The sequence below is a fragment of the Vombatus ursinus genome, unplaced genomic scaffold (genome assembly GCF_900497805.2).
Source record: "Vombatus ursinus unplaced genomic scaffold, bare-nosed wombat genome assembly UNPS02014784.1, whole genome shotgun sequence".
NCBI classification, from domain to species: Eukaryota; Metazoa; Chordata; class Mammalia; order Diprotodontia; family Vombatidae; genus Vombatus; species Vombatus ursinus.
In genome coordinates this window covers 12367188-12383435 of record NW_020954562.1, presented here as the reverse complement: position 1 = coordinate 12383435, position 16248 = coordinate 12367188, and the positions used below count along the sequence as shown (strand labels likewise).

Here is a 16248-nt window from a genome sequence, read left to right as displayed (position 1 = left end):
ATTATATTATATTATATTATATTATATTATATTATATTATATTATATATTTTAAATATATATTAAAATGCCTCCCTGGAGGCAACAGGGGATCACTGAAAGATGCCCGTGACATGGTGGGATCTGTGCTTTGGGGAACAGTCGATAAACATTTATTATTAAGTTCCTACTATGTGCCAGACACTTTGCTAGGCACTAGGTATTCAATTATGAAAGAAGACAGTCCCTGCTGTCAAAGGTTCACAATCTAAGGGGAATGCTTTAGGAAGATCTGTTTGTTAGCTATGTGGAGGATAAGTCAGAGAGGGGAGAGACCTGGGGCAGGGAGATGACTTTTGAATGAATTATGGCATTCTGATGCTCCCCACTGAGCTCCACTCTCACTTTTCAAAGTCTTACAGGTACTTGAGGTAAGGGCCCATTATGCACATTTTAAAATGTCTGGGTTTTCTTGGTAGCAGAACCTCTAGAACATGAAACCAAATGAAGCTCTGCAGTTTATGCAGGGGTTTTACTCTCTGAATCAGGGCAGGAAAGCAAAGGAATGAGAACAAGGAACAAAGACAAATTCATATGGATGAAGGGAAATAAAAATGGACCAGTGGGGGAGGGGAGGGGACTCTCTCACAAATTAGCTGCCAGAGCAAGCAGCAGGTACAAATGGGAAGCAGGCAAACATACCTGATACAAGGATCGAACACTGGGCTGAAAGACCATGTTGGTGTTAAGCAAGAAAGATCGGAGGAGGGGCTGGGGGTAGCTGGCCAGCTGAGTAATGATCCCGATAAGCAGCAAATTAACATGCAAGGAGTTCTCCAGCATGTTCTCCAACTTCGACAGCACCACACTGATGAATGGTCCTGTGGGAAAAACAAAACACTTGGATATTAGTTAGCTACATGTGCATTTTTCCGCTGCTCCCCCTTGCAACTGAAGTAGCCACTGGGAAAAGAATCTTGAGATCCTTCTCAAGTCTAGTCAGACTCCACACGTGAATAGGAAAAATGGCTGCCATCCCCACCCAATCCCAGCAAAAACATGGTAGCCGTAAGACCACCCATGGTAGCCGCTTCCACATGGCAAATTGTAAATTATGGTAGTCGATTAAAAAAAAATCTGGCAGGGCAGATAATTCTAAAATAAAAAGATAACACATTGGACTGTTTTTCTTTAGATTGACATCTGATGAAATAATCTCCCCAAATCACAGATCTGCCCATGTCACTCACCAGGTTCAAGAAGTAACAGTGGCTCCCTCTTGCCGCCATTGCTTGACATTTATAGCCCTTCCCAGCGTGGGTCCAAGCTCTTTGTCCATCTCTACTGCCCAACATTCCACATTATGCCCTCTAAGTTCCAGACAGACTGACCTGGCTACTGTTTTTTAAACCTCATCCAATTAAACACGTCAAAAGCACAATTCATTAGCTTTCCCTCAAACCCAACTCTTTTTCCAGAGAAGGTGCCGCTACTCCTCCGGTCTCCCAAGTTTATAACCACAACAGTATTTATCCTCAGCATCTCATTCCTCACTCCACCTCTTCATTCAGTTGCCCAATCTTGCCACTTTCACCCTCACCCTATCGCTCACCTCCTCTCCCTTCACTCTCTTCATACAGACACAACCCTAGATCACCCCTCCCCTCAATCACTGCCACAACCTATTACTTGGTCTCTCTGTCTCAAATCTCTCTACACTCCAGGCCATCCCCTACAAAGCTGTCAAAGTCATTCTTAAGCATAGATTTGACCATGTCATTGCCACACTCAATAATTCTGGGGACACTCTATTGCCTCTATGATAAAAAAATAAATTACTCTGGCTTTTAAAGGACTTCCCAACCTGGGTCCAATCTACCTTTCCAGCTTCATTATACATTCATTCCCTTTCTGCATTCCCTGACACAGGCAAAATTGCCTTTTCATTCCTCACATGTGGTACTCTAATTCCCTTCTCCATCCCTCTGAACTGGACATCCCCATCAATGGAATACCTGCCTTCCTCACCTCCACTTCTTAGAATCCCAAGCTTTTTCCAAACACAGCTCAGGTACCAATTGCTCCTTGGGTCTTTCCTGATCCCCACCCCCACTCATTGCCCCCAAAATTACTTTATATTTGCATATTCATGCCCAAGTTATATCCCTTTAAGTAGAAAGTAAGTTTCTTGAGGGCAAGAACTATTTCCTTCATTCCTAGGACTTAGCATCCTCGTCTTGCTTTTTTGTTGTTGTTCTGAGGGGTTCAAATCTGAGGGTTTCATCACTGTGGGCAATTCCAAGCATGGAAACTCCCTTCACCAATGTAGATCGACAAACTCAACTCAGAGAGTTGTTTGAGGCACTGAGAGAGGGTAGGTTACTTATGTATGGTCACAGTTCTGTGTGTGTAACTCCATCCAAGGCAGAGCTCAAATCTAGATCTTCCTACCTTTAAGGCCAACCTTCCAGCCACTGCCAAGCTGCCTCTCCCTTCAGTCAATAAAACCTTCTTGAATTAAATGGAATTGTATTGATCTCTTACATTCAAGGCTTAGTTCTTCTCCATGATACATCTAAGCATGGAATATGCTAAAATAAACCTTTAACAGCCAGTGGAGGTTTGAGATGCTTAAATGTATCTGTGAATATGAATATTATATGAATCCTCTACTAAATGGGCCAAAACACAGAGCAAAGAGGAGGGACCAAATCAGCCTGAGTTCATGCCTCACAGTGAAGGAGAGAGGAGACCAGCGTTTTCATTTCAGCATTAGGCACAGGTTCATAACCATCGCTAAATTCTAAGGTCAGAAAGAATGGCATCCCACCAGCCTGTTGAACACCATGGCATCAGTGGGATTATAAAACCAGGACATTAAAAAAAAATAAGTTTCCACTCATTTGTGTCAGAATAAAACTAGCACATTTTATGCAGCCCAACTTCACTCAAGACTGGGAAAATCATGAAAGAAGAGATTTACCGTCAACAAAATTACTTGTAGAAGTTTTAGATTTTTGCCATCAAAGTGTCACCGTAAATAACAGTAATGGGAATTTGTGGGTTTGGTTTTTCAGCTTAGCTATTGATAACACCCCCTAAACCACAGCATTATTTGTAATGAAAGCACATAAGATTTGATGAATGGGAGAGTCTTAAGAAGAGTGGGCCAACATTAATATGAGTTTAAGAAAATGAAAACAGATTTCATCACTAGATGCTTCACTCTGTAAGCACTGGGCTGTATAAGATAATAAAACCCCCTCAAATGAAACAGAAGCAGTCTATTAAAAACAAACACCATAAAATTTAGAAGGAAAAAAAATTTAAAAACAACTGTAGCCTGAAGCCTGTGCTGTGAAAGGCATGAAACTGAGTGATGGCTATGTTTGTTCCTCTCAGGGAGACACGGAGTTGTTCCCAGACACTACAAAAAAAACCCCAAAAAACAAAAAAAAAAACAAAACCTGGATCTTAGAAACACAAAGGAGACATCAATAATAATTCACCTTTCTGTTGGTCTTAAAAATTTACAAAACACTTTCCTCATAACAACCCTGTTGCCATTCCCTACTCAAGAAGCTTCAGTGAGGGCAGCTAGGTGGCGCAGTGGATACAGCACCGGCCCTAGAGTCAGGAGGACCTGAATTCAAATCCGGCCTCAAACACTTGACACTTACTAGCTGTGTGACCTCAGCAAGTCCCTTAACCTCATTGCCTAGCAAAAAACAAACAAACAAACAAACAAACAAAAGAAAAAGAAGCAGCTTCAGTGATCCTTCCCACCTCTACAATAAGATAACACATTCTTTCCTTTGGCATGTAATTCCCTTCACAATATGGTTCCAGACTATTGTTCTTATTAAACTTCACAAAATCTGGTTCCAGCCAGATTGGCCTCCCTGGTGCTCCCCATACACAACAACCCATCTCCCACCTCTGCTTTGCACAGGCTGGTCCTCCCAAACATGGAACGTTGCATCTCCTGAAATATCTAGGTCCCTTTAAGACTCACTCAGTTCAAGGTGCCAATTCTTCCAGGAGGTCTGTCCTGATTTTCCCAGTTGTTAGTCCCTCTCCCTCTCCCCATTAAAAAAAAATGGCCCTATAATTATGAAATGAAAGGTGAAAGGAGATGCCTTTCCAAATTAAAGGTATCTCAGGGATTAATTAGTAAGCATTTAGGGGAATATGCCACTAGAAGCAGGGAACTTAGTAGAGGAGCCCCTGAAATTTATTCAAAGCTTACTTTGTTGGTTCCAAAGAGTAGGCTCATTTACTTGTTTTAGAACAAAGATTGCTGGGGAGCCAGGAACTTTTTAAAAATTACTTTGATAACTATTATAATATAACTGGTTCCCTTTATAATCCTATGTGGTTTATTTTATGCAATTAAAAGCATCTTGAGCAGGGGGTCCACAGGCTTCATCAGACTGCCAGAGGGAACCATGACACTAAAAAGGGTTAAGAACTCCTGTTTCAGATTAACTTGAAAGGGCTCAAAGGGAGAGGCTGTAGCTCACAAAACACCTCTACGCTTCCCTAACTCCTAACTCCTAAGAACTACCAGGGGAAGGATGAGGCTGGCCCACCACCTCTCACCTGCTTACCCTCATAGTAAATCTGCCCACCCCAAAGGCTCTCCCCTTCCAAACATCTGCCTAAGCACAAGGCTAAGCAAAGGCCAATCCCACTCACTCATACCCAGGAATCCAAACCCAGTCCTCTGCCCCAAGACTCCTAGATTTTGTAAGTCACACTTAATGATATTTTATGTAGTACATAACCTTAAAATCCATGTTGTGCCGTCAAGGAACATATCTTGTATCTCCTATATTATTACTACATGCAATTTTGAAGTTTCTGACAAAGATATCACTGGAATGTATCCTCATCTTTAACAGAGGTATTAATAGATATCTATTTTCAGTAATGAATTTGTAGTTAAATTTGCTTATCTCAAATACGCTGCCCCTGTAGGATCTCTATCACCACTGCTGGCACAGTAAACAGGGATGTGCAAATAGGAGATATCATTAGAAAACGGTAAGATTAATAGCAACCATTCATTCTTTTAGTACATAGTTAACAGATGGAGAGATAAGACAGAATGAGCATATGGAATACCAAGGGAAGATGTCAAAAGAGGAATTTTTTTTTTTTTTACAAAACCTATAAAGTTATGCATATACACATACACACAGAGTAAAGCTTCATAAGTATTTTCAGCTGGATAGACAGACAGATAAATGGTTCAACCTCTATGGATGTATATAGATACACATAGGTCTCTGCATATATATAGAAAGAGATTTTGTGTGTGGGGGGGGGGTGTGTGTTTGTGTTTAAGGCCTGGGTTTAAGACCCTCCTCTGACACACACTGGCTGTGTGACTCTGGAGGCTAGTTGACCTTTCAGCAACTTAAGCAATTCTCTAAGACTATACTCTTTTTTTTTTTAATTTTGTTTTATTTATTTATTTTTTTTTAGTAAGGCAATCGGGGTTAAGTGACTTGCCCAAGGTCACACAGCTAGCACGTGTCAAGTGTTTGGTCTGAGGCCTTATTTGAACTCGGGTCCTCCTGACTTCAGGGCCGGTGCTGTATCCACTGCGCCACCTAGCTGCCCCCTCTAAAACTATAATCTATAAAACAGCTGTTAAACTGCACTAGTAGCGGGAGTTTCCTTGCAGGGAGTTCCATACAAAGATGAAGAAATCACAGGTCCAAATATCCTACAGACAACAACTCTAAACATGTCACTATGCCAAGATAATTAGATAATAAGATCAGTCATCACCCTCTACACTCCTAAAGACTTCAAGGACCTGTGATTTCATTGATGCAGGTACTGCATTCACCACGGCAGATTCCAACCACTCGGTCTTAGTAGATGATCTTGGAGAGCTGCTGTGGCTGAAAAGTTCATCACTTTTTGGCCAAGCTGTCAGATGGAAAGCCTTGCTAAATTGAGCTGAGCTGGTCCTCAGGCAAGGAACATACTTTGTCTGCCTTGTACAGGACTGTACTTGAAGCCTTTCCAGTGGAGGAGGACCTGTCTGAGAATTTGCTCTTCACTGGAATAGCTTTTAGGAAATGCTATTAAACCAGAACCAATGTCTTTTTGAACATTATCCAGTTATTCTAAAGTCCCTTCCAGATATGAATTCTATGATCCCATATTAATGTCAGCTATTGTCATTACTTCTATTTAAAGATCAAACATCCTGCTGCTTCATTTTATTTGCCATTATTAAAGATAAGACTATTTAATTTTACAATTTTATTGTAGAAAAGGAAGTTTGTCTATGTAAATTTTTATTTGGTTTTATGTTTTTCCTTGAAGAAATTAAAAGAAAGCTTTTAGTCCTAAAAAGAGAAAGAAATTCTGCTAAATAATACCACGAAATACTTTCTTCCTTGTGTTGAGTCAAAGAACCACACTCTTACTCTGTCCTGCCTTATCTTCCTGCCCCAAAACACATCATAACTCTCAGAAAACAGATGCAGCAAAGTGGCTGAAATCTTCACCTGTAAAGGGGGCCCCTTGAGTCCTCGCATGACGACTAGGAAAGGCAGTCTGATCTTTCATCCCAAATGGGGAAGGTAAGCTTTCTGCTGAAGGAGCCTCAGCCACAAAATGCTCAAAGTCATCTTCCTCTTCCTCTTCTTCCTTTCTTTCCTCTGCCTCACTTGTTTCCTCTTCTTCCTTTGCTTCTCCCTTCTTCTCCCCTTCCTCCTCTGGCACAGGAGGTGAGGGAGCAGGTGTTGGGAAACTGTCTTCCATCAAACCCTCAGAGCCCGAGTCCAGTTCTTTTATGATTTTCTCATACTGGGTAAGGAAGTCTTCACCATCTGGGCTGGCCGCCATCACCCCAGAATTGTGGTCTGCCTCCAGAGGTGCAGCTTGGGCCGACTCAGACACAGATGGTGAGGCCGCCCTGGAAGGGCTCTGGTAGGATTCCTCAGGCTCTTCATGACTCAAGCTTGCATTGATCCTATCTGGTTCTTCCTCAGAATCTGTTTGTGGCTGGGAACAATCAAGGGGCCCATTGTTCAGGGGGGACCTCGAGGACTTCAGAGGCTCATTGTGGCTGTCCTGGGCATCTTTCTCAGCACAGAGCCTGTAAACCATGACATCATCCTGAAAGTCAGATTCCTCTATGTAAGAGCCTTTGAACATCATGATGGCATTCTTCTTCATCTCCTGGATGTGCTTGGGGGGATCTATGGGGACCGGAGGAGCTGGGGTCTCCAAATCCTCACAGGGCTGAGAGGGGCTACCTCCTGACTGAGCAGACATTCCCGTATCATAGCTGTCATCCCATTCCAGGTCTGTCTGGCTCTTCTCCTTCTTGTGCGTGAGCTGAGAACAGGGATGGCCGGGTAACTGCTGGTGCGTCCTCAGCACTGGGTAGGACACATTTTTATTGTTCTCCTCCTTCAGACTGGAGAGAAAGGTATCAGGATCAGGGGATTCTCCATCATAAAGAGCAGACCAAACTTGGCAGTCCTTCATGCAGTGGCTGATGTTATTGTGGGCCTCCCAAAGGTACTGAAGGTAGCTAATGTCCAAGGCTTTCCCATACTCCACAATGCAGGCTGACGGAGACATTTCCCCAGGAGGACGCTGCTCTCCAGGGCCTGAAATGAAAGACACACATGGCTCAAAATGTAATATGATCTGTTCTTGGATTTAAGAAAAAAAGAAGTTTTACAAGAACAGAAAGTCTTTGCTAACAGAAGGAAGCAAACCAAGAAGGGGAGCTTGAGGGCCTGGATATGGCCATTTGTAGGGCAAGTTATCGGACGGGAAAATGTTTACCCTGCAAAAATTAAATGCTCTCTCTCAGAAAGAAATGTATATAGGGAAATATCTATTTTCTTAGAGTTTTATTGGAAGCATGGTTTAGTGAGAGCACTGGCTGGATGTGGAATCAGGAGATCTGGATTCAAATCCTGGCCGCAATGCTTTATATATGTATGTATGTATGTATGTGTGTGTGTGTGTGTGTGTATAAATAATTATATATATATGTATGTATATGTATGTATATGTATATATATACACGTATATTGTTTATATATAGTATATTGTATATAATTGTGTATCTTTGTACATAATTGTATATAATGTATACGTTGTATATACAATTATATATATATAATATATATATATGATCTCAGTAAAGTGACTTCCCCTTTCTAAGAATAAGTTTCCTTAACTATAAAATGGGGAAAAGGACTCACACTATCTACCTCATGAGGATGCTCAGGGGAGGGGGGGCACAGAGAAGCATTTTGTAAACCTTAAAGTAAAACAGGAATATATTATTACTATTAATTGTTTTTTGAGAGGAAGAAGTGAGAGGTAACATGGAATAGTCAAGAGAAGGTTGGGCCTTGGAGTCAAGAGGACCCGAGTTCAAATCTTGTCCCTCTTAGATTAGCTGTGTGACCGCAGGCAAGTCAAGCTCTTACTGTTGCAGACAGCTCTTTAAGACCTTAAGTTAGAGATGGAAGGACATTCTATGCCTGAAGTTCTCCACACAGATGTAGGAAGAGAAGATGTCTTTCAAAAGTATTGCAGTATGAGATTTTGGGGAACCAAAGTCTCACCAAAGTTACTCTATGGTCATAAATTGGGTTCTCGGGGAGATTCACTAACACTACAATATCACAGTCAGGCAGTAAGAGTGCCTACTATGTGTTACGCTAAGCAATGTTCACAATATACCCAAACATCGCATTGCCATAAACACATATGGGATTTAGCCAGTATGATCTGAAAGGGATTAACATGAAGACAGTGTATTTCTTTGCCCATATTTATCACGTCAAAGCAGAAGAGATTTCTTTCATCCTGACAATTATCCATTTTTCCCAGAGTGGCACTTTTAATATAATATTCCCTGTTTCTTCACTAATAAAACCATATTTTCAGGGCAGCTAGGTGGTACAATGGATACAGCACCAGCCCTGGAGTCAGTAGGACCTGAGTTCAAATCTGGCCTCAGACCAGGCACTTGATACTTACTAGCTTTGTGACCCTGGGTAAGTCATTTAACCCCAATTGCCTCACCAAAAATAAAACAACAAAAAAAAAACCCCACATATTCTCTTCTCCTCCCAATTAAAAATGAGTGTGTATATCATCATTAAAATGTAAAAATTTAAGATGTATCATCATAACAGCAAACTCACTGACTTGCCACTTGCTTACTAATAAAATTAATGTCTTGGGGAAAAAATTAAAAAGATAAAAATTTAGCTCCTGCGATAAAAGGCCATTTCCTAGCTTCAAAGGGTGTTGTTTTAAAGCATCAAATGCAGCCTGAGCCAGTGTTGAATAGAGGGACAAAAAAAAAATGTTTTAAAGATGGGCTCAATTTTTGTAGTGTAGAAAAGTAAATGTGAAAAATTAGCAACTAGCAAAGTACACGAAATCCTCTCTGCTTTGCCCAGCAAAATCGATGCAACAGGAAGTTATCTTCATGTACAACCACACAGAATCACCAAAGAGAGGGAGAGGGCTGGACGAGATAAGCTCTAAGGTTCAGTCCCTTCTAGAACAACACACTATGATCCTAGCAAGTTCACCGGGGCCCGCTGTCACATGGAAACACACAAATACCAAGGACTCACCGGTCCTTGGAAGGAAGGACACAGTAATTTCTAAAAACGTATTCAAGCCAAACGCAATGATAACTTTCTCAATTGGGGGAACCTACTCATAAAGATAATTCTATCTTGGGTTCTTAACCTTTCTGTTTGTCAAGGACCCCCTTTGTCAGTCTGGTGAAACCTATGGACCCCTTCTCAGAATAGAGATAAATAATAAATTTCAGTTAGAGGTTAGTGAAAAAAGAGATTTTTTTCCCTCACCCAAGTTCATATTCGCCCTGAAATTAAAGGATACAGGTTAAGAACTCCTGCTCTATTTAGAGATGAATTCGATGGCAGCATGACATTGCAATAATGCATGGGGATCAAAGATTTTAAATAGTAAGGAACCAGAGGGGTCATCTAGCCCAACCCTCCAGATGAGGAAACTGAAATGACTTGCCCAAGGTCACACAAGCAGTAAATGTCAAAGGCTGAAATTCTCTGTATTAAGGGAAGGAAGGAAGGAAAGAAGGAAGGAAGGAAAGAAGGGAGAGAGGGAGGGAAGGAAGCATTTATTAAGTGGCTACTATGTATCAAGCTTTATAAATATTGTCTCAGCTGATGCTCAAAACAACCTAGAGAAATAGATGATACTATTATTCCCATTTTACAGTTGAGGAAACTGAGGCAGACAGAAGGTAAGTGACTCATCTAGGGCCACACAGCTAGTGTGTCCAAGGCAAGATTTTAACCCTGGTCTTTCTGACTCCAAGCCCGGCACTGTATTTTTATATCCAATAGCTGCCACCTATTATTATAGGGGGAAATTTAGGTGACATAAAAACAAAAAATATTAATAACAATCTATGTTTTAAGACAAAGCTAGGTCTTGGGAACATGAGAAAGTACTGTAAGTGTATATACCCTTCCCTGGTCATTAGGATTCAGTCAGGACTTCTCCATTGAAAGGGTCGCCTGAACAAGTACTGAAGGGACATGAATACATTTTCTCTCTGCAGCTATCTGTACACATGAATGGACTGGCCACAGAACTCCCTTCTCCTCTTCCCTACCATAGCTTATTATTTTACTGTGCCTTCACGTAACCCCTAAAAGAAGATCAGCCCCTTGAAGTAAGGGACTGTTTCAGTCGTGCTTTTTTATGTCCAGGGCCTAATGAGTTATTATTAAGCACATAGTAGGTGCATAATAAATGTTTATTAAATTCAATATACCCATATTGGTTCAAAGGAGGCTTATATAAAATCTAGGTACAGTTTATAATAAGTAGTCTTCCTCTGTGTGTGTGTGTGTGTGTGTGTGTGTGTGTGTTTATTTAGTTATTTAGTTTTTTATTTTTCCCCAAGATATCTCATTTAAGAAGCATTGCCTAAATTCAGACTAACATAGAACAATGTCAAGATAACTAGGTAGAAAGAAGATATAGATATAGCTAGATACAGATATAGATGATATAGATGTTGATATGGATATGGGCATATAGAGATGGATATAAATATAATTCACAGAGTTGCACTTTCAATTCCTAAAACCAACCAACCAAAACACAAATATATTATTCCACCCACCTGTCACATACTTAATCTACATATTATTAATTTGATCAGTCAAAATGCACAACTACCATATTAAGTATTTGTAGAAAATGCAATATGTATTAAGTGCTCACATTCACAATGCACCATACCCAGCAAGCTGCCATTTTTCTTTCCCCATACTTAAACTTTATAGCTGCATATTGGGAATCAAGCCATATGCAGTCAGGCTATCAAGGAGCCTCAGTATGGTCTAATGCAAATTTGGATATTACATGAATAAACAAACTTAGTTTTTTAAGACATACTGGAATATGTCTTTCCATTTCTGACACCAGGAAGTCACTAGGGAATTATCCTTAAAATAAAGATTTAGAAGCAATAAATGAGGGAAGGCCTCTGTTTTTCATTTGGTGCTAATTACTGAGAGTACATAATTCATGAAGAAGAACCACAACCCCAAATTAATCATTCATCAGGTGAAGAAGCAGCCTTCACCTGTTTGGATTTAGGGCATACTGCTCTGTCTACCCAGATACAGACATCCCATAGAGAGAGAAGAACGTGAATAGTCTTTGTTTCTTTTTTTTTGTTTTGTTTTGTTTCGGGGTTTTTTTTTTGTTTGTTTTGTTCATACTCTTTGTTTCAAGACAACTCCAAGCAAGTTCCCACCTGAATCATTGTGCATGAACTTGGACCAAAGGATGTGGTCCCTTTCCTGGTTCCCAAGAGTCAGGGTGATCCCACTGGAGCAGCACACGGGGGTCAGAGCAAGGAGCTTAGCAGCAGAAACAGAATAGCAATCTCTTTCTTTCACAGCCCACCTTTGACTCATCATCATATGGTTGCACGGGATTAGGTACCTGAAAGAAGAATTGTATTTCCATTAATACAAAGAAATGGTTCGTTTCAACCAAAGGAACGCCTGGTGCTTCATTAATACCAAGAGCTGACACGTCCTCCAGCCCCAGAGTTGGCAGACAATGAAGGTAGGAGGGCCTTCATCATGTCCCAGATCAGCTTCCATATGTCCTGCGGATAAAACAGGAACATAAGGGCCAATGCCTCGCTGGGAGCATGGCTGGATGGCTGGGAGCACGGCTGGATGCTTCCACTTCTTGCAAGAAGTTTTAGAGTAATTCCAAACCCTGTACCAGCCGGGACTCTGGACGTTTCAAGTTGGAGTCACTCCTCAAACACTTGTGAGGCAACGACGGAACACTGGGCCCCATTGTAGTCCAACTGCTTAGCAGACTGTCTTCCTTAATGAGCAAAATGATAATAAAGGCAATGACATACCCTCTGAGTGAGGACATGGAGTACACAGTGTGCTAGGTTCTAAACATCCGGAGGCACCGCATCTGGGTCTGATTCTCTGCTCTTGGTGCTCTGATACAGAGGCAGTTGCGGCACAGCAAAAAGATGGTTAGGCTCATGGTCACACTTTAAGAGGTAAGAGGGCCCTCAGAGATTGCTATCACCTTCTCTTCATGTGACAGATAAGGAAACTGAAGCCATGAGAAGGGAAACATTTTTTTTTGGCAGGCAATGGGGTTAAGTGACTTGCCCAACGTCACACAGCTAGCAAATGTCAAGTGTCTAAGGTCACATTTGAACTCAGGTCCTCCTGACTCCAAAGCCAGTGCTCTATCCACTGCGCCACCTCGCTGCCCCAGAGAAGGGACACATTTTGTCAACACTGAACCCAGTAATAAGGAGCAGAACCTAGATTCAAATCCTGGACCTCTGACTCCAAAACTAGTCCTCTTTCCACTTCCTGACTTTAAATTAAAATGCCAGCTCTGACAATTTACAAAGCTTTGTGATCACAGGCAAGTCCTTTCCAGCCTTTAATCTCAGTTTCTTCATCTCTAAAATGGGGATATGACTACTTATATCCTACTCCTACGTCACAAAGTTGTTGTGAGGAAAATGCTTTGTAAACCTTAAGTGCTAAAGAAATATGAATTCTTAATATGTATAAGCAAAGTCTTACATTTTCTCAGAGAAACAATTTAAAAAAAAAAAAATCTGAGCTTTAATGTAATTCAGAAAAGTCTAATTTAACCAGATCTCTTAAGTCACTGGAATGATTTCATTTTCAAGTCTACTTCCAGGAAAAAGGAACTTACCACCAGAAAACAAACATATGTCAAGGATTTAGTTTTAATACATGAAAAGTTTCAAGGGCACATCCTTAGATAAGCAGCTGAAGGGTAGATGTAGACAGTTGAGCAACACCTTTTATACCCAGAACTGACCACACCTGAACTTCAAAATGAAACCTTTGTACCTCTGCAAGATCCGCCGTGTTTTAAAAAGATCCAATTTCTTTCATTATGCTCTAGTTACTAAGTTAGGAAAGCGAAAAGGCAACACCATTCTGTGGGGAAAGTCCTTCATTGGAGGAAGGAGCCACGTAAGAATCCCAGCTCGGGCTATTTACTGTCTATGTGAACTGGGTCCCTCTCTGAAATTCAGGTTCCCCAACTCTGTAAAGAGGGTGTTGGCTCCAGATGAGGCTGAGAATCTTTTCTATCTCCAGACAAAATTATTTAGTATGTTTTTAAAGATTTTAAAACAAAAAAGTTCTACTTCTAAGGCTCCTTACACTAGTAAATCTATTAGTCGATGTAACTTCAGTTAACCAAAGACTTCTATTATTATTATTGTTATTCATAAGCAAGAATTTATTAAGCACTTAATATGTTCCAGACAATGTGCTAGGCACAATAAAAACTGCATCCATCTGTATAACTGTACAAAGAAAAATTAATATAAGATAATAACAGCAGGGTAACAACTTATCTCAGGATAATTTCTATCTGAACTCATCTCACTTTTTATGAAAAATTATGAGAATGAGATAATAATTTTAAAGCTATCAAAATATGCGAAGACCTAGCAAAAAGAAATCAAAACCTCATATGGGAACAGGACGAAGTACACATACATCATCCCATTCACCTTGTCAGCTACCGGAGCTGTCCAGAAGATGCTTTCTGCGAGCCTGCAGATGAGTTTGTGTGCTAATACTTTAATTCAATTACAAAAAGCTTTTATTTTATCCAACCATGCCATAGACTACAGAACATCAAACACAAAAGAATGATAGCAGGAGAGTGCTTTAGTCCAGCTTGTTTTCTATCTGAATGCCATCGAAAAAGAAGAGAAAAACAAGATAGATAATAAGATGATCTCAGTAAGCCTACAGGAGATGAACTTAAATCCCTATGCTTTTTTTATTCAATTACAAAAGGCAGTCATTCTTACCTACACATGAAACAGTCTGCAGAACATTAAACATAAGTGAACAATAGCTGGATAGCAACCAGGTTGAGAACCATTTCTATTTGAACTGCATCAAATTTAGCTGCTAACAACCCAGGTTAAGGTCAAGCTACCCACTGGCAACAGCTGATAATCTGATTTATCATATTTGGTCTGGTCAAGTGTTTCATTTTCCTACATCAATAGAAGGAGAGGAAATCTATTGTATCAATTTACATCGTTAATAAATAATATTGAAAACTGGCCTTTATATAGTGCTTCAAAGTTTGCAAAGCACCATGTGTGTATGTATACACACACACACATATATACATAGACACATTTGTTATTGTTGGACTATTTCAGTCATGTCCGACTCTTCATGACCCCATTTGGGGTTTTCCTGGCAGAGACACTAGAATGGTTTGCCATTTCCTTCTCCAGCTCATTTTACAGATGAGGAAACTGAGGCAAATATGGTAAAGTGACCTGCCCAGGGTCACACAGCTAATAAGTATCTGAGGCTGGATTTGAACTCAGGTCCTCCCGACTCCAGGCCCAGCATTCTATCCACTTATTCCCATTGGAGTCTCACAAGAACCTTGTGTTGTCCATTTTGTAGATGAGGAATCTAAAGGTCGTAGAGGTTAAATGGACACCAAAGTCACACAGCTACTAGGCACTGAATGTAGCAAACTAAGCAAAACATTCTATTATTCCCCATTCCCTAAACACTTGCCACAGTCAAGGTCTTTACGCAGGCTTATTTTGTTCATGAATGATTTAAAAATAAAATGATTCACTATTTTCTTAGACCACGTGAACCTGATGACTGAGTTTCATTTAGGCTGGAAGTAAATAGAACATTTTTCACCATTGAAGTTGATACACATAGATTTCCCCCCTCTTCATTTGAGAGAGGAAAAATGAAACACTAGACCAAACATGATAAAGCTATTCATCAAATATCACCAGTGGGCAGCTTGAAATTACATTTAGACTCCTGGGCTATGTGACAATTGCAACCTTGCAAAAACGTGCCTTAGTGGAAATCAGGAATTTGTGGTGAACACAGGACAGAAGGGACAGGAGAGGCCTCATGGCAGGAAAGATGTTGTCTGAAAGAAGGAAACAGGAAAGCCTGCTTGGAGGGAGACCTTTAACTAGAGAGATGCTCAGAGTGCTGAGAGGCTGCATTACATTAGTAAGAAGAAAATACCATTAGCAAAACTGGCAATGACAGAGGAGGAGGATGGGTTCAGACTTGGATACCGGAATTTTTTATTTTATTATTATATATTTATATATATTATATATTTATTATTAAAAATTTCAAAACAGCTGCAGAGAAAGGAACAAAATTACGTAAAATCATAAGCTCCAAACTAGTTATATTTTGAATGAGGAGGGAAAAAGGATATAAACTTTGACAACAACCAAAAAAAAAAATCCCAAAGCTCTACTATAACATCTTATTTGCCCTCTGTCTCCTCCCTATTTCTCTTCTGTCTATGAATTTGGAAGATTCTGTTAGTCATTTTTTATACAGCGGAAGTTGGTACATAAGTTGTCCTAACTTTGCTTTCATCATTCTGGATCACTTCATATGAGCCTTGCTGTATTTCTTTTTATCCTTCATATTTGAACTTTTTATGGGGCAATAATATTCCATTTCACTAACACACCACAATTTATTTGTTTCTTCTGTGGTTTTTTGATATACAATTTGTTTCCAGTGTTTGTTATTGGAATCTCTCACTGAATCATTCACTCATTAAATTAAATTCACATTGTAAAATAAGGCTGGAGTCACATCTAAATTTAGGAAAATTCTCCGGG

The 16248-nt window shown here is 40.2% G+C and overlaps 1 protein-coding gene across 4 annotated transcripts in view; it reads right to left on the bottom strand.

The window, feature by feature from the left end:
* The window catches only part of FAM160A1 (family with sequence similarity 160 member A1), a 360382-nt gene that overhangs the window by 19154 nt on the left and 324980 nt on the right, over positions 1-16248 (bottom strand). For all 4 annotated transcript variants that reach the window (XM_027866951.1, XM_027866950.1, XM_027866952.1 and 1 more), the window contains 3 exons: positions 11812-12002; positions 6509-7621; positions 681-859 (listed from right to left, as the gene is read on the bottom strand). In XM_027866951.1, coding sequence (XP_027722752.1) covers positions 681-859; positions 6509-7621; positions 11812-12002 — 1483 coding nt within the window. The remainder of the gene's footprint in view (positions 1-680; positions 860-6508; positions 7622-11811; positions 12003-16248) is intronic.